Source organism: Gallus gallus, chromosome 2, assembly GCF_016699485.2.
Source record: "Gallus gallus isolate bGalGal1 chromosome 2, bGalGal1.mat.broiler.GRCg7b, whole genome shotgun sequence".
NCBI lineage: Eukaryota > Metazoa > Chordata > Aves > Galliformes > Phasianidae > Gallus > Gallus gallus.
In genome coordinates, this window is record NC_052533.1 from 20,550,484 (window position 1) to 20,571,649 (window position 21,166).

The 21,166-nt window shown below is 41.5% G+C and overlaps 1 protein-coding gene across 4 annotated transcripts; it reads left to right on the forward strand.

Moving 5' to 3' along the window:
- The first annotated feature begins 856 nt into the window (after positions 1-856).
- CROT (carnitine O-octanoyltransferase) lies at positions 857-20,537 on the forward strand. 4 transcript variants are annotated; one of them, XM_004939264.5, is made up of 17 exons: positions 857-897; positions 1,515-1,638; positions 6,869-6,993; positions 7,525-7,706; positions 7,909-8,033; positions 10,293-10,401; positions 11,751-11,844; positions 11,940-12,065; positions 12,544-12,645; positions 13,247-13,330; positions 13,445-13,552; positions 13,813-13,943; positions 15,323-15,446; positions 17,708-17,786; positions 18,329-18,422; positions 18,557-18,676; positions 19,627-20,537. In XM_004939264.5, the coding sequence occupies exons 2-17, from the start codon at positions 1,524-1,526 to the stop codon at positions 19,745-19,747; spliced, it is 1,839 nt and encodes a 612-aa protein (XP_004939321.2). In that variant the 5' UTR covers positions 857-897; positions 1,515-1,523; the 3' UTR covers positions 19,748-20,537. The 4 variants fall into 4 exon arrangements, with proteins under 4 accessions (XP_004939321.2, XP_418635.3, XP_003640711.2 ...); XM_418635.8 differs by having other exon boundaries at positions 889-1,143; XM_003640663.6 differs by having other exon boundaries at positions 889-951.
- The last annotated feature ends 629 nt before the right edge of the window (positions 20,538-21,166 follow it).

Consider the following 21,166-nt stretch of genomic DNA (forward strand, 5'->3'; position numbering starts at 1 on the left):
TCTCCTGCCTCTTGAACGATGCAGATAGCCTAACACGCCTCTTGAATGATGCAGATAGCCTAACATGCACCTCAGCCTCCTGTCCCCAACAGCAATTTCACGTCCAAAAGCTTTTTATAGATTGCTGAGGGGCGTTCCTTGAGGCCTCGGGATCTCAGCAGCTCTTCCAGGCAGTGATGTCCCCCAGGGACAGAGGGTGAGCATGGTACACCTGTGTTGAGCCACGGCTCCCTGCTGCACACCTCTCACCTCTACATGTGGGTAGCAGCAGCACTTTTGTTGGTGCCAAAGGGCAGTCCTGAGGGTGACTCAAGGCAGAAAGCTCCTTAACCGTAGTCAAGTAGGACTGGGAGGCCTCGTGTTGCTTGCCGAGCCATAAGCGTGGTGCAGCACTTGCTCCCAGGAGTGGGGCCTGCTCTTACTGCCACTCTTACCCTTGCTGCCTGTTCATTCACCCCCACTTCTGCAGAGCTGCTCATCACACCACTACCCCAAAGGCCTGTCCGCACACTCTCCCTGGCTGACCACTCACCCACAGCAACAGAACCCCTGAGGACTGGCCTAAGCTCCTTACAGGTCCCACAGCCCCACCGGAACCCCAAGTGTAGCCCATGGGGGATCTCAGGAGAGGACCATACATGGCCCCCTGAGGCACACTGCCAGGATCCCACATGCAGGAGGCACACACCCCACACCAAGCAGAAACTGATTTCTCCTTTTACCCTCTCCTTCACGCCCGCCCTTCCCCGAACTCAGCAGCCCCCCGAACCCCACAGGCTCCGCGAGGCCGCTCCCCCTGCAGCCCGGCAGGGCCCCCAGTCCCGGCCGCCTGCGCACGGCCATCCCGCTCCGCCCCGCCCCGCCCGGTTTCCGGGCCCGCTTGGAAGTGGGGCAGAGGTAAGGGCGGGCAGCCGGGGAGCGATCGGCCGCGGACGACAGCGGCTCGGGGAGGTGAGCAGCGTGGGGCCGGGCAGCGCCACGACTGGGCTTGTTCCGCGCTTCCCCGGGCAGGGCCCCGAGCCGATGTGTAAACATCGCCGTGGTGCGGTGGCAGCGGCCTCGGGCCTCGTCTGGGCCCATCTCGCTCGGGGAAGCGGGGGCTCGGACGGGTAACGGCCCCTCAGCGGCTGCTCGGTTGCGCGGGTACGCTGCCGGGGTGGGGGGGTGAAAGGGGTTTTGGTGACCGCCGTGGACCCCGCAGGTGTAGCTGGGTGGGTCAGGGGCGAGCTGCTAGCAGTTTGAGAAGGAAGAGGCATAGTTTTGAGTTTGTTAATTAGAATTAACCAAGAAAGAAGCGATTGGTAGCCCTTTGGTCAGCGTTGCCCTGTTGCGTGTATGCTTCTGAGGCTGCTGGCCAACAGAATCCTCAAGTTTGGGTGTTGTCCACAGAGATTTCTATGATGTCTGCCTTTCTCTGTGTATATGGTGTAAAGAAAGGAAATAAAAAAGAGGAATAATGAGACAGTGTGTCATTTATCTGCAACATCATTAATAGACCTAATATTGTGCTGCAGGTCTACAACATGGAAAAGCAAGTGCTTGAGTCCTCTGAAGAGCGAACATTTCAGTACCAAGATTCCCTGCCTCCGCTGCCCGTACCTCCTCTGGATGAATCTTTAAGTAAATACCTCGACTCAGGTAATGATTTAACAGTGGAGTGGTGTGTGTACCTGGAACCAGGCTGATATTTGCCAAGTAGTGTTCATATGCAGCTTGTACCAGCTGCTGTGACTGCGGGTTGAGGAGGGGGATGGAATTTGGCCACATCTGGGGCACAACATACTTTCAAAATGGAAAACTAAGTGCCTAGAGCAACTTACACAAGAGCTCCCACCTTACCCCTATGCCCTTTTTTTTTCGGCAAGAAGGGAATTGGGTGTATAAGATGGTTACTTTTTATTGTTCTTTGGTTTTGTTTTTTTTCCTCCAGAGGGAACCCACTATCTTTAGATTTCTTTCCTATGCTTTAATCATTTTCAGAATTCAGAGACGTTGAAATTTCCTCTTGAATGTCTGCCATGTCTTACCATCCTGCCAGTAATAGAGGAGTGGTAGCAGTAAAACCTGAAGTTCTGTCCCTATCACTGTCCCTGGTTACATCATAGTCTCTTTTTCACAAAACACAAATTCCTAAATTCAGTGTTCACTTTTATCCTGTGCACAGTAGAAACCACCCCATCAATGAAAAGGTGTTTTTAGAGGGGTGGAGGTTGATGTCACAGCAAAATGCTTTTGTTTTGTAATGCAGATTAACTTAAATTGTGCTGTAATGGTAGTGAATGTGCAATAACAATTACCCTTCAGAGCTTAATTTTGTAAATCTATCTGGCTTTCCAAGTTAATAAATAACTCTCTCCTGGAATGATGATACCTGACTGAACTTGTTTGCTCTTGTTTTCTGCTTCTGATCAGTGTTTTCATAAATAGCTTATCACATTTTTCCTCAATAGAATTTTTTTTTTTCTGTGCTGAAGTTGTTTTCTACTTTCTGGTCCTTGCACGTAAGCCATTCTGTAATTTTGATCACCTTTATCGATCTTCTTTAGTCTCTCTTCAAGTTGAAGAAAAGTTAGTTCAGTGCTCTTTCAATGCTGTCTCCCATTACATCCTCATAGGTAAGCTCAGGAAGTGTGGGGTGATGAGTGGACAGTGAGGTGGATTGAGAACTGGCTGACTGGCTCAGAGATCAGTAGTGCAGAATCTAGGATAAGGCTTGTAGCTAGTGGTGCTCTCCAGGGGTTGGTGCTGGTTCCAGTCATGTTCAATGTCTTCATCTGTGATCTCAGTGAAGGGATAGAGTGTGCTCACAGCAAGCTTGTTGATGATACAAAGCTGGGAGGAGTGGCTGACATGCCAGAAGACTGCTGCCATTTAGCAGGACCTGGACAGGCTGGATGGTTGGGTGGAGAGAAACCTCACTGAGTTCAACAAAGGGAGTGTAGGCTTCTTCAGAAGGATTTGAATGTCCAAATGACCCTTTGCTGTGCTCTGAATCATTCCTTGAGAACGCTTGTGCTCTCTTGGTCGGAGGAGGACCCTGAGCACTTAATGTGAGTCAGTGTGCCTGGTGGTAAAGCACTTATCTGTTTAAAGCCAGTCAACTGGAAAAGCTGGATCTCAGATGGTGCCTTGTTCAGAGCTTCAGAGCTTTACAGTAGCTACCTCTGCTTTGGATTCAGAATGATTAACTTTGTTTTCAAGAAAGAAGTTGGATGTAACCACATTATTTAGCCTTTCAGCTCAGCTGAAGTTTAGACTCAAACTTTGACTCAGTTCAAGAGTATGAAAATCCTAAGTCTCTGCCTTCTAGAAAGGTTCCTTAACTACCCAACTGAAGCCATCTCTCATGGAATGCTTATTGTTCATGGATGGACCTGATCTCAATGCAGAATTGAAGACAAAATATATTGATCCAGAGAAAGTGATAAGACATATTTCACTGAAGTCTAGGGAGTGAGAGCCTGAGTTTTGCTCTTTCCTTCTTTTGCCTTTTCTTTCTACATCTGATTGTTTTTAAATGGAAAGGGGTCACATGGTCATAGAATCATTTAAGCGGGAAGGGTTAATCTAGATCAAATCTTTATTCAAGGGTTGTTCAGTTAAGTTTGCTCAGGTGTTGCTTAGCTGTGTTTTGAATCCCTGCAGTGCTGGAGATTCCACAATCTCCCTGTGCAGTCAATTTGATCACTCTCAATTAGTGGGGAAGGAGGAGGAATAGAAACAAACAAACAAACCCCACCATCAACAAGTAAATTCTCATATTTTTCTTGTCAGAAACTTCTTGCATTGCAGCTTGAGTCCATTTTTTCTTTTGTCCTATTCCTGTGCATGTGGGAGGAGTCATGCTTTACTTTTGCTATGTGTTTCCATTCGTGTTCTTTTTGTAAGCTGAACAGACTTGGTTCTCAGCCTCATCTGAACATCATGGGCCCCCAGTCCCCTGGCCATCTTGGTTACACCTCAAATAAATAGCACCTGTGCTGTCCATGTTTTGTTTTGTTTTTCCCATGAAATCTGTAAAATACCAATAAGTCTTGCATTGTACCCTTATGGACTTAGGTAAGCTAAGATGTGGCTGAAATGGGTCCTTGCTTTTCTCCTTAAGATAGGTGATTAAAAATACTGGAATTCTTTCTAAGATCACCATAAAAATGAAATTACTTTGAAAAGAAGAAAGGAAGACCTAGCCTTGGTGGAGGAGGATCAGCAGAGGGGGTGCTTAAAGAAATTGGATATGAATGACTTCAAGGGATTGAATGGAATGGGTGTGCCTGTGATTTCTGAGGGAGCTGGGCTTTGTCACTGAGATACCACTTTGGATCATCATTGGAAGATGATTTTAACTGGAGAGTGTTCTTGAGGACCAGAAAAAAAGCAAGTGCCACCACTGCTTCAGGAGAAAGATCTGGGGAACTACAGATCAGTCACCCTCACCTTGATCCCTGGGATGATGATGTAGTAAATAATCCTGAAAACAACTTCCAAACATATGACGGACAAGGAGGTGACTGGGAGTGGTCAGCATGGATTAATGAAGAGGAAATTATGCTTACCAGCCTGATAACCTTTTATGATGAGATGCCTGTTGTGCAATTTGGTATGCTACTTGAATATAGAAATCTTGCGTAGAGCTTTCTTAGCACAAGAAGCTAAAATTGCCAAAGCCTAAGGGTGCATGCAGGCCGTTGAACTTCTGCCCACTTTAAAGTAGGAGCAAACTGAAATGTAAGAAAGACTCCATTGTGCAGATTCAGCAGCCCTGAAGATGAGAGAAAACAGTGTGCCTAGAGACCATGATGGACGCCAACCTAGAGCAGAAAGACCTCCAGCCCTAGTATGGCTATTGGTCTGGACTTCCAGATGTGGGGTTGGGGATATACAGTGTAAAGACATTAATTGCGTAGGGATTTCTGTGTTTTGTGGCCTATCCTCAGAGATGCCCAGCTTGAATTGTTGCTGTAACTTTTTAACTCTGCAGAAGATACGTATACATGGCTTATTTCTTATTTACCTTGCAGAAACCTAGAGCTGAACAATGTACGATGTTACCAGTTCATCTATAAACATACGGCCTAGATAATGAACAGTAAGGTGGACTGCAAACGCTCTCAGCTCCTGGGCTCAAAGGTTTATGATCGGCAGCACACATTCCAGATATAGGCGAGTCCCATATCCTTGGAAGCATTAAAAGCCAGGTGATATGGGACTTGGGGCCACCTGATTTAGTGTAAGGTGTTCCCCTTCCTGGCATGGGATTTGGGCTAGATTGTCTTTAGAGATCCCTTCCAATCCGAGCCATTCTATGTTGGAACAGAGTGCTGTGTCCATTTCTGGGCTCACTAGGACAAGTGAGATATGCACATGAAGGAGCAAGGGTACTGTAGGGCCATGAAGGTGATTAAAGGTTTGGTTTATCTGAGGTGGTATTCTTCAGCCTGGAGAAGGTGCCTGGAAGGACTCTGCAAAGTGTATAAATACTTGCTGGTGGTGGGTAAAGAAGACAGAGCCAGGCTCATTGCAGTGGTGTTCAGTGAGAGAGCAAGAGGCAATGGGTACAGACTGGAATTCAAGACATTCCATTTAAATGTAAGAAAACTTATTGTACTGTGCCGATGGTTGAGGGCTGGAGTAATTTGCTAGTGGGGAGGCTGCACATCCATGAAAGTTTTCAAAGCCCAGTAAAGCCCTGAGCAGCCTGATGTAGCTGGCCCTGCTGAGCTGGGGTGTTGGACTAGATGGTCTCCCGAGTTCCCTTCCTTCAGCTTCACAGTTCTGTTCAGAAGAAAAAAGTGGTTGCAGGCAGGCGGCCATAATTCCAGTGGGATATAGCAGGGAGATTTTGCCCTGCTGAAATTCCTTTGTTTCTCCCCAAAGGTAGATTAGAGATGATACAGATTCTTGTTTAGTTTTTTGTAACTGTGTATCTTTCCTCATTTCTTTCCATTGGTGAGCTGATCACAAGTTTATCAACAGGGAGACAGACAAGAAGGTGACTGACATAGGTGTTCAGCAGCCTCAAATGTGAATCAGACCTCATTGTGTAGGCACTGAGTGAGCAGAACTGCCACACCCCTGTTCAGTTGGCCTGTGATATGCCCATCTATGCATAAACATAATAGAAAATAGGTTATATGCAAGATTATTTGTAAGAAAACAATGATATACACCCATGTACTAACTGACATCGGCAGTGTTTGCTGCTGACCGTGGATGTCATTACTTTCATCAAAAAGCCTCCTAAAACCCTTTTTATCATGACAAATTCTGCAAATGTTTACAGCTGTTGTGTATGATCTGAGAAAAATCCCAAAGTATTTTAAAACATAAAAATTGGGCAGCACTAACTGCCATTATCATTGAAGTGGGGGTAACATAGGAGAATTACGAGTAAAGTGCTTGTAGTCCATGAATGGGCTTGAATATAAAAGCAAGTAGCTTATAGATGGTGCAGTAAGTAACAGACATGTATGGTTCAGTGTATTAATTTATGAGCAAAGTTCCCATAAACTTAGTTATTCACTGACTTCAGCTGGTGGAAGAAGTGCAGGACTGCATAATATTTCCAGCTAGAGTTTAAAACATATTGGATGTAGTTATCTATTAAACATTTCAGATTTTCAGCAATTGTTTCGTGTACTGACATCTGAATTTATTTAAAAGTGTGTACATATGTCTTTGTTAGAACACACTGTGATTTATTTATTGCTTTTAAAAGGAGTCGTGTCTGCTCCCTCGCCTCCCCCCCCAAAATGTATGTTTTAGGCAAGTAAATTGTGAGTGTTTTCATCTACTCCCCTGCCTGTGGACATGGGAATCCCGGAATAAATCTGAGCATGCAGTTGTTTTTAAATACATTTCCTTTTTACAGTGAAGCCATTTCTAAATCAAGAAGAATATCAAAGAACCGAGGATATCGTTAAAAGATTTGAAAATGGGATTGGCAAAGAGCTGCATCAGAAATTACTGGAAAGAGCAAAAACCAGAAGGAATTGGGTATGTATGTGGATATGTAAATATCATAATTCAGTTTATTGCTGAGTTTTGTATGTGTGTTACTCTGTCTGCTTTGCTAGGATGGAAGGATACCAGTATCTTTTTGGAGAACAAGTGGTTGGCAGATAGTATATAATTTTGAGAGACACTCTGCTATGATTTTTTTTTTTTTGTCTTATGATCTTCCCTATGTCTGCCACTCGTCCTATGGATATGAACATGCTTATCTATGTGTGACTTTTTTTCAAAATGGGGTGGATAAGAGTTCCCTTACTAAAATGTTCGGTTCCTTACCTTCTAGTACTTTAATCCACTTAAGCAGTATTGAATTTTAAGTGCTTGAAAATAAGAGCTAGGTGTGACATTAGCATCAGCAACTACTTTTTGAACTACTGTCCTGCCTCCTATTATGTAGGAGCTACTGCTCAAAATATTAAAAAAAAAAAAACAAAAATTGCACATATCAAGCGGTGATTATTAGAAAATTAATGTCTGAAAATTATTCTCATGCTGAACACTTTCCTTTTCCAGCTGGAGGACTGGTGGCTGAATGTGGCTTACCTTGATCTTCGCATATCAACGCAAATAAACTGTAACATGGGAGGCCCTGGTCCCTATATTGAACACTGCTGGCCACCCAAAGAAGGCACTCAGATAGAGAGAGCATGTGTAAATATATGGCACACCCTGAAGTACTGGGAGCTATTACGAGAGTAAGACTTTTCAGAAGAAATAATTGTTTCTACATATTAACTATCTATGTGTACTTCAGTAATGGAAATATTTTATTGTCTATAATATGTTTATAAATGTTTATTGACGTAAGTTCTTTGCAATAAAATATAGGCTTGTATTACCTTGATTTACTTGGATAATTATCACCCCTTGTGCTTAATTTTGGTATATTTCTTTTAGAGAGAAAGCGCCTATAGAGAGATCTGGGAATGCTGTTCTGGACATGAGCCAATTTCGAATGCTCTTTAACACTTGCAAGGTGCCTGGAATTACCAGAGACTCCCTCTGCAACTATTTTAAGACTGGTAAGTAAATGCAGGTTGTGGGTTAATACAAGCAAATGATTTCATATTGTGGAGCTAACGGAGTGATCGTTTTAACCATCAAAGTCTTCTTCAAAAACTAACTCAGATACTGGTTGTTGAGCCCTTATATAAGGAAGCAATCTAATCCACTGATTACTTTTTTTTTGGTGCAATATTTAGTCCTTTCTAAATAAGGTGAAAAGAAGACTGCCTCAATTTGTATGTTACCAACCTGATGCCTATCAGAAGTGTGATTGCATGAAGAACTGGAAGAAGAAAAATTCTGTATGTTACAAATGTCAGTGTATTAGATGCATTATTTAGACAGAACGTCAGCATCATTTGTAATTATCTTTTTCCCTAGGTTGCTTTACTGGAGTGTGCTCCTGTACATTCTGTTGGGACAGTTCTTATGTATTTTTCTATCACTGGGTGTTTCTTGGCTTAGTCAGTTCTTATTTTCAGTAAGGTAATTCTTGAAGCTATTCTCTTAAATTTCTAACAGCTTTTTTTTGGATGCATGGTCAAGAGATGGAGTATAAGTGTGATATTCTTATTTGTCCTCCATTGATATGTATTGTAGTATTGGCAACCAGCTAATTGAAGTCATAACACCCCTCTGACACTTAGTCTGATGCCTCTAGAGGTGTTCAGGCATGCTGCCCTAGTTAATCATGGGAGATATGAATTCCTGCAAAACTCAAGAAATGGAGAGGAGACAGGTTCTGCAGGCCTTGCTCCACAGCAAATGTGTAAGGAAGTCTCTATGGCACAGGAAGCATAGCGAAAATGCAAAGCTGAGGACAATGAAGGTGAGTTTTGTGGGCTTTTCTTAGGGTTAAATTGAAGAGTCAAATACCAAAAGTGGAAGAAATATTCAAGCAGTGGAAATTCAATATTGTGATCACACTTAATGAACAAAGGTGGGATCTTGTGGATACGCAAGTAATTCACATCCCTTTTTTCCCTTAATATATTACAAGAACTTTGTTAAACAGTCATGTTTATGTTATTTTTCATGTCATACATAGCAGGTGAAATCCATTTCCATGTAGATCGTCTGCCTCCAAGGGAAATACTTAGTCCAATTAGTTACCTTTGTTCTGTGTGATTCATAGAGTAATACAGATACCTCCAGGAAGGGATTTGGGTTTTCCAGATATGCAGGTATATAAGAGAAGCAGAAGAAATTGTTATCTGGAGAGAGATCAGTTTCTCTCCCTTGGCTACAGAGGGAACTGAAACAGTCTCTAAGCACTTGAAGTAAGATGTAGGACACCTGAGATTTGACAGGTAACGTCAGGTTGCTTTGTGGTCAAAGACCACACTAAAATGATCCCATGTTACTTTGATCAGTGGAGCCTGGAGAGCTGCTTGGTTTACCCTGCAGCAGATACCTTAATGAGAACAGATGGGAGCTCATAGATTTTGGTGTGTTGAATAGTTGTCCCTCAACTGCAATGAGAGGTCAGACGCACAATTCTAGGTATCTTAACTTCCAAACTTAATTCTACGTCTTGCTTTAGGCAACTGCTATCAAAAATACCTCCAAAATGATGTAATCCCTTTGATTTTTGTTACATTTGATTTCATGGTTGTGATCCATGAAAATGAGGTTTATTTGAAATAGTAAATTCCATGTTCTGTAATGTCCTTGATCAGATGCATATTGAATTATATTACATTCTTTATAACGTAGAGCCATGAAGATAGATGTATAAGAGCCTTATGGTTAAGATTAAGGCTTTAGGGGGGCATGTGTTGAGTTACGTATTTGTGGATAAAGTAGCCTGTGTTTCTTCTTTGCCTCATGGCAGAGTGCAGTGGCTCAGTTTCAGAAAAATGCATTATGTTTCCTGCCTGCCTTTCACACTGCCTGCTTTTTGAAACAAAGCTTCATGCAAGAGAAAAATGCTTTTATCAACTTTCAGTAACTAACGCTTGTTTCAGCAGAGGGTGTTTCTGCTTACAAAATGCATGAGTTAGATTTACTGCTAAGTAATGACAGTGACTTGAACTAGTTAATAATGGTGAAAGTTATGTACTTATGTAGATTTGAGTCCTCTTAAAACTTCAGAATTGTAGTAAGATTATGCAGTCAGTCTTGAACTTTCTAATGCATTCCTCTTTTTAACTCTATGGAGTCTCCCTCATTTTGAAAAAAATGGATGTGTAGGACTTGCTGAATAGTTTTTCTTTATCTGTAGCTCACTTTCTCCCCAGCGTTGGATTTTCATGTTTTATTTTGCTTTGTTTCAGTGACTGAAGGTGAATGCCCATCTCACTTAGTAGTCCTGTGTCGAGGCCGAGTGTTTGCATTTGATGCTGTACATGAAGGCAACATGCTGACTCCTCCAGAGCTTTCCAGGTTTTCAGACTACCTTGTTTCAAATACTCTGTTCCATTTGAGCTTGTACTAAAGACAGTCTTTTTCTTTCCCTCTCACCCTGAAGAAGTAGGGGTGAGAGAGCCTGCAGCTGAAGAGTAAGATTTTGGGTTGATTTTGGGTTAGCGGGTGGCATCTTCTTGCCATGAATCATGGTGATATATATTCTGTAGTACACCCACAGAACATCATGCAGAAGGGCTTACTGAAGGTGTTTCAGTAGAAAACATCGTGTATGTGTGAAGCTTCTTGAGCAAGGAATTATCAGTCCTGTAACATCATCTGTTTAAGAACCAATTCTCATTGGTCATGCTACCAGTATCCTTTTGACTACACTGCAATCCTAACAGAGTGGAGGGGCTGGATTTCCTGTTTTTGAGTAAAAATCTTAGTATAGGTCAGCTTTTCTTCCTATGGAGCAATGCAGCTGTATTTTGCTTGCATTTCTTACCTTTTTATTAGAGGAGAAATGACCATGTCTAGCTCTTTTCATAGTCCTGAACTGCTGTGGAGGAGCAGAGAGAGAGAATCTTGCTCTTTAAATAGTAAATTTCAGTAGTGACATTTAATGGGAAAGAGTGCCAGAAAAAAGGACGAGCCAGTTTAGTGTCTTCAGTCTTAAGCATCTGTAACTTTCTTACTTTCTTTAAGTGGAACAATATGTGGGAAAAAAACAGATTTACAAACTATAAGTTAGCTCCCTGTTGACACATGCATGTGATGATTCCTACTGAAACAACTTCATTTAGCCCCTTTGCATTATGTTCCAAGGATGTACAACAGAAGTACAAGATCATCATGATTCTGATGATGGGTTAATGGCTGGGCTGCATGATCTTAGTTTTTCAAATGAACAGTGCAAGGAAAAGGTAGGAATAGAGGCACTCTTGTGTATCTTGAATGGAAAGACTCAGTTACACACTAGCTACTGCTCTGCTGTGTTTTTATTGAGTGGAATTTTTGCCATTGTATCCAGTTAGCTTTATAAAGGCTGCAAAGCTGAAGTATTGCTGATTTTTGCTGCTCAGGAAGGTTTGATCTACGCTGTTGAAGTCTTAAATCCAATTTTAAGTGCATACATTGCACTTTAAGGTTGTGATTGTTTACGTGTAGGTCTGTACTGAGCTGGTAGCTGCAATTGAAGTTAACTGTTAGCAACTGAAAGCAAAGCAGACTTCCAGTTGCCCTCAGCAGCTGACTTGTGTTCCTTACATTTCACATTAGCTTGTGAATGTGGAAACAAAAAAAAAATAAAAAAAGAGAAGAACTGTGATTTTGATGCAGCCTCTCTATGTTCTGTGTTAACTTTAGTTTTTGATATCTCGTTAAAGGCAACTTACGTTCATCCAGAGAAGATGCGATAGTGAACCAGATGGACCAGGACTGCCAGCTTTAACAAGCAATGAAAGGACAAAATGGGCGGAGGTTGGAATACTTCAACAGTTTTTTTTCCTCATAAAAGTACTGTGACCTTTGGAAAGATGTCATTTCACTTAGCTCTGTCACTTCTTGCTTTGTAGATACGTGAATATTTAATTAGTCTGGACCCAAAGAACCTAGCTCATCTTGAAAAAATTCAGCAAAGTTTGTTTGTGGTCAGCCTGGATGATTCTAGTCCCCATGCAACTCCTGAGGACTACACAGAGGTAGCTAAGGATTTTTGATAATTCTTATCTGCTCTTTTATATATATATATATATATACATACGTGTGTGTGTGTGCATATATATTCTAGATATGCTCTTTCTATGTTAAAAAATTAGCACTTCTTTCTCCTTCATAACAGAAAATGAAGCAGGTAAGTGTTCAGGTCACATTTCATGTTGATCCATAGAAACAATTAAATAGTTTGAATCGTTAGGACATTGGAAGTGAGAACAGATAAAATACACCTTTGTAATCTTTTAGCTCTCAGTGCTTCAGGTCCTTAGGAATACAGTCAGTGACTTGTTAGGACTCTTGATTTAAACTTTCAGGCTTATAATCATGCTGCTTCTTCAGCTGGATGAAAACGTCTTCTCTCAGGCAGACCTCACCATGTTAGCGTAGATTTGGTTCAGCTGACAGAGGCTGGCAGTGTGTTTGGTGTTTCTGAAAACCCACAGTGTATAATTTTTGCTTTAGATAACGAGGCTGGGCCTAGCGGGTGATCCAACTGTGCGCTGGGGAGATAAGTCCTACAACAGCATATTCTTCTCCAATGGAACCTCTAGTGCATTCTGCGACGTAAGTTTGGAAGAAAAATCCACTTACAAACTTTTCAAGTATTTATTTAATAAGCTCTCTCTTTCACAGTGTTAAATACTTAATGTGTTCCCTTTTGGTGTAGTCTGGCACCTTGCCTGGCAGGTTTCCAAAGCCAGTCTGTTTTTACTGTGTTGGATATTACATCATACTTGAATTAAGGACTCAAGTTCTGAAATCGTAATCTTATTTCTGAAACCATTTAATAAGGGAGTTCCTAAGTAAATAATAATAATAATAATAATTGCACAGAAAGGCTTAAAATGAGCCCTTTCTGTTGAGCAGAATGGTTTTAAACTTGAATTATTTTTATACTGAAGTGGACAGGAAAGTCTATGTTGTGCCTAAAATCTGCTTCTCCACAGCAGTGCTATAATGCATGTCTAGCTGCAGAGCAGTCAAAGCAGCAAGAGAACTGGCATCAGTTGTTGCAGAAGTGCTGCAGAACAAGAAAAACAAGTCCAGCGTTGTGCAGTAACACTGTTAGTCTGGGGGGGAATAAGTAGGCCAGGGATTAAATAAAAACATTTGATCCTCTTGCAGTCATGCAAATAATGCACTATCTTGTCCTGTATGATTACAGCATTCTCCTTTTGATGCCATGGCTTTAATCACCATGTTATCTTCTGCTGAACAAAAGATTATTGAAAATGAAGGAAAATGGAAGGTATGTGTTCTTTTAGCTTCCAGATGTATTGGTTTATGTGTTTATGTTGGGTTTTGTTTTTTTTTTTTAATGGATAACAGTTTCTCTTTTCTGTCTTTGCTTGTCTACTCCCAGGGATCAGATAAAGTGAGGGATATTCCATGCCCAGAGGAGCTTGTGTTCACAGTAGACCAAAAAATTATAAATGAAATTGAACGTACTAAAGAAATGTATTATGAAAAGGTGGGATTTCTTGCTGCTTATCCTGATTGTCACTGAATTTTTCATCGTGTTTGTGCATTCTTTACTGACTGTCTTCATTCCTGAAAACAAGTGAATATGTTTTAGATGAGTTGGTGAATTGTGATTTGACCATGGTTAAATTTGTACCGTTGTTTTCTTACATTGAATGTGTTGTATTTGGAGTAAACCAAGATGTGATATTTGAAGTTACTTGACTTCTGTGTTGTTGTTGTTTTTTTTTCCCTCCTGTGCTTCACCAGGTATCTGACCTGCAGTTAGCGTGTTACGCCTTCACATCCTTTGGCAAAGCCTTGATTAAGAAGAGGAAACTTCATCCAGATACGTTTGTGCAGCTTGCCCTTCAGCTGGCTTATTACAAATGTCATGGGCGGTAAGAAAAGCTCATTACCCAGATTAGGAATGAAAAAAACAGATTATTGAATAAAGGCATAGATCTGGAGACATAGTGCAGTGACCTTGCAGTGCCTCTTTGTAACTTGCTGTAGTGATAAAACAACGAGGAAGTAAGGTTTTGTTCGCTTTGAACATTGTATACAGTTTTTGCCACTGAAATTCCAGGGGCTTTTGCTCTTGACTTCCAAATAATTGTCTTTGTGCCCCATGGAGATCATCTGTGTACATAATGTGGAACAGAGGGCAAACAACAATCCATGAAAACATAGATTTGGGCTGCACAAAGTTAATAATAGGTTGAATACCAAACTTGTAGTGGGTCAGGACTCTTTAATGCTAAGCAGTTGTTCAGGTGGAGAAGAAATCTTTGCCTGTAGCAAATGATTAAAAATTATCTGTCTTCCAAACTTGTGAAAAGCCTCAAGTCTCACTTCCCTTCAGCACAATTAGATGTGAAAGTCAGGGCGAAATAATAGAGAAAGTGACTCTCCAGAGGCTTGGCTCAGTATTTTTGTGATATTTTAATTTGTATTTTTGGGAAGAGACTGCATTCTTCCTGGTACTGGAGTTCCCAAAGTCCTCTTTGCTAACTCTTCCAGATGGTGCCTCCTATGAGTCACTACTGGCAAGTACTGTTTGCTTCAGAAGAGAGCGTTTCTTCACAATCATATGATGCTTAATCACTAGAGGTGCCAGTATCTCAGGAAGCTAGATCTCATTTGCTAGACATTGGAGTAGATGATTTGACTAAAAAACAGCCCTCTTCAGTTTGTTTTAAGCACACTGGTATGTTGCAGTTAAATCGTGTATTAAATGTTAGAGTGGGATAGGACTGAGGGCACTCCAGAGAAAAGCTAGCTGAGTATCAGTGTGCAACAGATTCAGCCTTGTCCGTATAAACATAAGAGCATTGGGAAACGCTGCTTATTTCAAATATCGCTCAATCTTTGAGGCTTTGCATGGTGTAGATGATTCCTTTGATGGCAGTATGTGGTGAGAGTGAACCTTGCATAGATTTATCTTAATTATATTAAAGCTGGTACATCTGCAGTTAGCAGAAAATAGCCATGACGACCCAAACTTCTCAAGGGGGAATTACAGCACTGGCACTTCTTCAGTCATCTGTCTCATATAAAAGCTTGCAGAGCTCCTCTGGCTCCTTTGTGGTTCCTTCTCAGACATGCAATTAAATAAATAAATAAATCAGGGCCTTACTGATGCCTGCAACTGAGCTGGATGGATAGGATACTTCACAGAACATGGGGTGGATTGGTTTGTTTTGTTGTTTTTTCCCTGGAGAGATCAAGTAGTTTTGTTAAGTTAATGAGATCCTCTTTCCTTATTTTTTCTTCTTAGCCCGGGCTGCTGTTATGAAACTGCAATGACCAGGCGTTTCTATCACGGCCGCACGGAGACCATAAGACCGTGTACCATGGAAGCAGTAGAGTGGTGCAAATCCATGTTGGATCATTCTGCCACTGTAAATATGGAAACCCTACCTTCATTGTAATGTGTTTAGAAGGCCTGTCATTTTAATTGCTAACCTGTTGTTTTACTGTCGTCCCATTAATGAGAGCTGGTTTGTTTCCAGCGAGACAAACCTGAAATACTGAGGTTATCTGGGGTCTGGCTTTGGTCATTGTGACAGAGGTGAGCTGTCACATGTGGGCTTGTTTTGATATATTTTTTTTTTCTGTTCTGTTTTACAGTTTGGTTTCAAGTCTGTCTTGAGTGATACTGTTAGAATTGGACAGATTAATGTGGTGGAAGGGTGTACGGGAATGTAACAGCAAAGGGACCAGCATGGACAGGATGGTATTTCACAGGAAAAGTAAAGGTGCTCAGCTGTTTCCAAAGATCTAGGTGCATAGAAAGGACTCCACAAGGGAGGGGTCTCCAACCAGATATCCTTCCATAGTGGCAGTCAACCCTTAAATGGGGTCTAAGAGAGGTGCAGCCAGGCTCCATGCCTTCCAGTCACACAGATTAATTGCCTTCATCTGTGCTCCCAGGGCTGACCTGGTCCTTTCCCGGGTGATCTATCAGTGGTTCAGGCCGTGACTCAACAGTTCCATATAGATGTTCACTCTGATTTTCACACCTCAAAGTAACTAGCTTGGAACCACAGTATTCTGCTGTGGATTGGTTCTTTTGTTTCAGTATTTAAGTGAAATGGGGAAATGTTAATCTAATCGTTGAGTCTGAGAGCAAGGTTAAAATCTGCTTGTTGTCCTGAGGGCGACAGGGATGTATTCCAGAATTTGCCTGAGAGCTCTGCCAAGGACCTTTTCCCAGCGACTGCCCTGGAGTCCTTGGCTGGCAAAGGATTTCATGCTGCTCTTGCCAAGTGAAAGCTGTACAAAAACTCGTTCTGTTGTCCTCACTACATTTCTTAGAGCCTGAGAAATGAAACAAAGAGGAGATTTTGAAACAGAGAGCTACATATTTTGAAGGAAATTCGGAGGTTCTATATTGTTCTATTATTCTATACTGAGAAACATGCAGGAATATAACAGAAATAATGTATGTGTGACTGATAATTTGTCTTAGGTTTTTCAGGCTGGATATTAGGAAAAATTTCTCAGGGAGAATAGTGGAACAGGCTGCCCAGGGAGGTGGCATTGAAGAAATGCGTAGGTGTGGCACTGAGGGGCGTTGTTTAGTGGGCACAATGGTGATGGGTTGCTGGTTGGACTTGATGATTTTAGGGGTCTTTTCCTACCTTAATGATTCTGTGATGATTCTGTTTCCTAGTGCTGTTGTATTTTTTTGTGTGTGTAATGAACTGTTGGGGTCTTTAAAAATCATTGAATATCTTCAATGGTATTGAAATTAAGAGGATCGAAAGTCTAGTTTTAAAGTGCACAAACTCCCCTGAATTTAGGTACTTTGAATGAAAATCCATTTATACCATGTTTTCTACTACCTGCAGTGAGCTCAATAGCTAGGCTTTTATCCAAATTGAGTGGCTGCTGGCTGTGGTTCACATTCAGTGCTGCTGCCACTCATGAGGACAAAGGAGTTGCTCAAGTACTAGCAATCGAAGTACAAGCCAAGTTCTTGGGTGCCTAGAGGTGTTTCCCTAGGCTTCTTTTACCAAAACATACATCTGTATTCTGTTCTCTCTCTTTTAAATGTGTAAGTTTCTATTTAATATATGCATAAAAATCACACAATGATGGGCAGAATTACTGCTGTGGAAGTAAAAATTTTGATCAGTAGAGGAAAGTGGGGAAAGCAGTTGGCATCTGTGTGTGTTTTAATTAAAGAGGCAAGATACACTTCACATTGGGTTTTTTGTTTGCTTTCCTGTGCAAAATGACAGGCAGACCTGCTAATAGCTAATGTGTTTTCTAAGTAAGTGGTACTGTAGAAGAATTTTGGGTTTCATTTCTGTAGTTCATGATGTCTGCTTTGCATTGTTTCAGCTTCTATGGGGAGGAGTGTGAGGTTTAGAATATTGTTCAGTACAAAGGTGACCCAGATAGCAGAACAGAGATGCAGGGAACAAACAAGTAAGTTGTCATGAGAAGGGAATTTGGAAGTGGGAGAAAAGAGTTAGAGAAGTTTAAGAAAATGGATGAGTCAGAAGGTTCTTATGTACCTTTCAATTCCTCTGTTTTCTTCTACTGCTGGAAATTGTGAAAGGAAGAACTTGCTGATCTGTGTCTGCTGATGTGTTACTCATCTGGAATGTTTTTTTCTCTTGTTTCTTAACCACTTTCCCCTTTCTTTGTACAGAATTATGAACGCCTACAGCTGATGCATGCGGCATTTGCAAAGCACAATAGAATGAGGAAGGATTGTGAGAATGGAAGAGGTACTCAGGGATCAGAAATTATTTGTTTCCTTGTGGGTAAAAAGGGAACATGTGCTACTGTGTTTTCTATCTTCTTGTTTTCAGCTGCAGTAAAAACTTCCCATCAGCACTTTATATTTAAACAATTTTGGAGAGAAACGAAAGGCTAGTCCTTGCACCTTCCTTCTGCCCTGAAGACCTGATCACTTTAAATATTAATGTACTATTTTTTTCTACCAGTGAGCTGCTTTCATTGTGTGAAATTCCTCCTCCTTGCAGAAATAGTTTTCTTGGGTTTTGTTTTCTGCAGGATATATGCTCAGTTGGTACCACTTAGCTCGTTGCGTTTGGGCTCAGTGGTGCAAGCTTAAAGTGATGACAGCATCTTAGACCATGCATTTGGGAAGTGTTTCTGTATGCTGCAGTATGAATCTTTTGTTTTTTCAACTGGACTCTGTCATTTTATCTGTCCTTCAGCTGCTTTTCAAGCTTCCAGAACTGAAGTAGCAGAAAACCAAGAAATGCTGCTGTTAGTGATGCAGAACTTGCATTTCTTTTGACAGGATTTGACCGTCATCTCCTGGGTCTCCTTCTCATAGCACAGGAGCAGGGACTGCCAGTGCCAGAACTCTTTGAGGACCCTGCCTTCACAGCCAGGTAATTGGTGGCCTTGTCCTGTGGGGGAGTTGTATCCCTTGGTACTGTGGGCTCACTTCGTTACATCGGCCTTAAGTGTGAAGATTTCTTGATCTGCATGACAAAATTCACTTTTGTTTTGTGTTGTTTTACAGTGGAGGAGGTGGGAACTTTGTTCTTTCAACTAGTCTGACTGGGTACACCAGATTTAGTGGATGTGCAGTCCCTATGGTGCATCACGGCTATGGCTTTTTTTATGCAATCAGAGATGACAGGTAAGGATGTTGTTTCATTTTGGACGTGGTTCTGACTGTATCATGACGGGAAAGGCAGCAATCAACTACGCTGAGGGAAGGAAAATATGAACGTGGCTGAACATGTCAGAAAAGGTTGAAAAGTGAGATAAATGAGAACAGAGCCATTAACATTCTGGAAAGCACAAGTGGGAGGAAGCACAGATGGTGGAGGGATGGACAGGGAGCAGAAAGTAAGGAGTGGGGAAGTTGAGAAGAGGAACAACAGGAGGTACCTTTAAAAATAAGCGTTGTTCTTAGACATCATTAACTGCAAAGATGTTTGTTTAAAAAAAAAGTAGCTATTGCCTGGGATAGACCAGCTGGAGTATAGGACAGTATGGAGGAGAAGCTAACACATTTGGCTTCACTTCTCATAAAAGGGTAGGGTTTGGGGAAAAATGCAACTTTGGCTTACTCACCTTCTGGACAAAAATTACTGCTTGTTCAGCAAATCAGGGAAATGGAGTGCATTGAGGTGACCTGCTTTTTTATGATTTAGTTTACTTTGGATGGCTTGTGTCTAAAGCTGACTGCAGATTTCATTGCAGAGTGGGTTCAGTTTGAGCCTACAAACCAATATGCTTCCACTGTTGCTCTGTTAAAATAAATAGATAAAGGTTGAGATTTAGTGGGTAAACAGAAAAAAGCACTTTAACCTTGAACTAGTTGCAGAGAAGAAATATAATTGAAGTGTTTTCAAGTGTAAGCAAAGTGATGTCACTGTGTGTGTAGAAATCAAAATGCCCTGTTTCAGGATCTGTAAACATGGTCATTACTGAAGGCCCCAGGCCCCTCTATCTTCTCAATGTTGAGACAGCATCTTTGTTTGCCAGTTTTGATAACCTGATCTTTCAGAACAATTTGTGTAACACATCCAAGACTGTGACGGTTAAGAGCGATGACTCCATTTTTGCATTCTGTATTGACAGGATCGTTGTTTTATGTTCTTCCTGGAAGTCGTGCCCAGAGACCAGTGCAGAAGTGCTGTGCAAAACTTTATTCCAGTGTTTCCAGGACGTGCTACAGTTAACAGTTACAGCTCAGCTATAAAATTGATGATGATACAAAAGAGCCTTTGCAAGTTCCCAAGTTATTCATAGTACTTATAAGTGAAACGTGGTGTAAGAGAACTGTTGTATTCAAGCTAAGACTTCTGATAATCTGCATGAAGTCTTCCTATTTTGGTGGGATCTACACTAAGTAATGTGGCCATTTGCAACAGCAATGCAAGCAGTAGTATCTCATGTCTGTAGAACTATGCAATATGATATGCCTCAACAATGCAAACACTTTTGAGAAACACGGTGTTGGAAGTGGAGAACTTTGGGGAGATTTGTATTTATGATCTTAGTAGTAACATATAGAATACTCTGTAGTCTAATGGTACTGTTTTTGCCAGTGGAGCACTGAAGTGTGTACTTCGGAATAACCACACTATTGTCTTAAGTGATGGTGCTGCCTGTTTGTAGTGGTTTATGAAGTAGCCTGATGGGGGCAGCCCTTCTATATGCTATTTTCTAAATTCTTTCATTTTTGCTACCCGGATTGCATAAAATAAACGTTGCATCTCTGTATAGGGATGTTCCCACTGCATTTATAATACACGAGCACTACAATGTGAAGTATTTTGAATCTCAATAATAAATGCAGAAAGTAGCATTTTAATTCAAAATGCATTGGAGTTTACATCATCTAGTGAGCTGTGAATTTCTCTGCTGCTTTACACTAGTAATACACAGTAACAGAAAGCACTGAATACGGTTTGAGATTTTTGGGATTTTAAGACTTGAGCAGCCCTTAATTTTACTTCTCTTAAAAAATAAAATGATTCAAAAACTCAGTGTTATATTTGATGGATGGACTGATTGATCTGTAGCCACTAGACTTGACTTTGGGAAAGAGGCCGTGTTGGGGAACTGATGCTGAACTTGAAACAGATTCTTAAGTACCCTCTGCTTTCTTCTAAATTTTTGGGAGAGATTAAGGATGATTCTGTTTTTTACAGCAACAGCTGCATCCTCAGTTAGCACTCATCCCCTCTCATTGCCCCTCAGAAGCTTTGGTTGGAGTAGGGACAAGGATATTTTATACAGCCTGAAATCTGATGAAGGCTGGAAAAACTTAATGAAGGGTAGAAGTCTGTACAAAGAATATGTTACTGCCTTCTGCCTGTGAGTGCTGGTGTGGTTCTGTGTGTCCTTTTCTTTTTGGAATCTTTTCTCAAGTTCTTTTGGCTGCCTATTGGCATTTGTCTCACTGCCATAGTTCTCACTCTCTGGAGGGCAGAGAGAGTGGAAAGCTGTAACGTCTCTACAGGATCATGGCAACTACAACTCCTGCATCCTGAACGGAAATAACTGGTTTTCATCCCTTCATTCACTAGCACCCTATTTAAGAGCCTCCTGCCGTGGACCTGGACGCTATATGTAGGTTTCCCTTTGCTCTGAAGAGCATCTGTGCTCTGTGCAT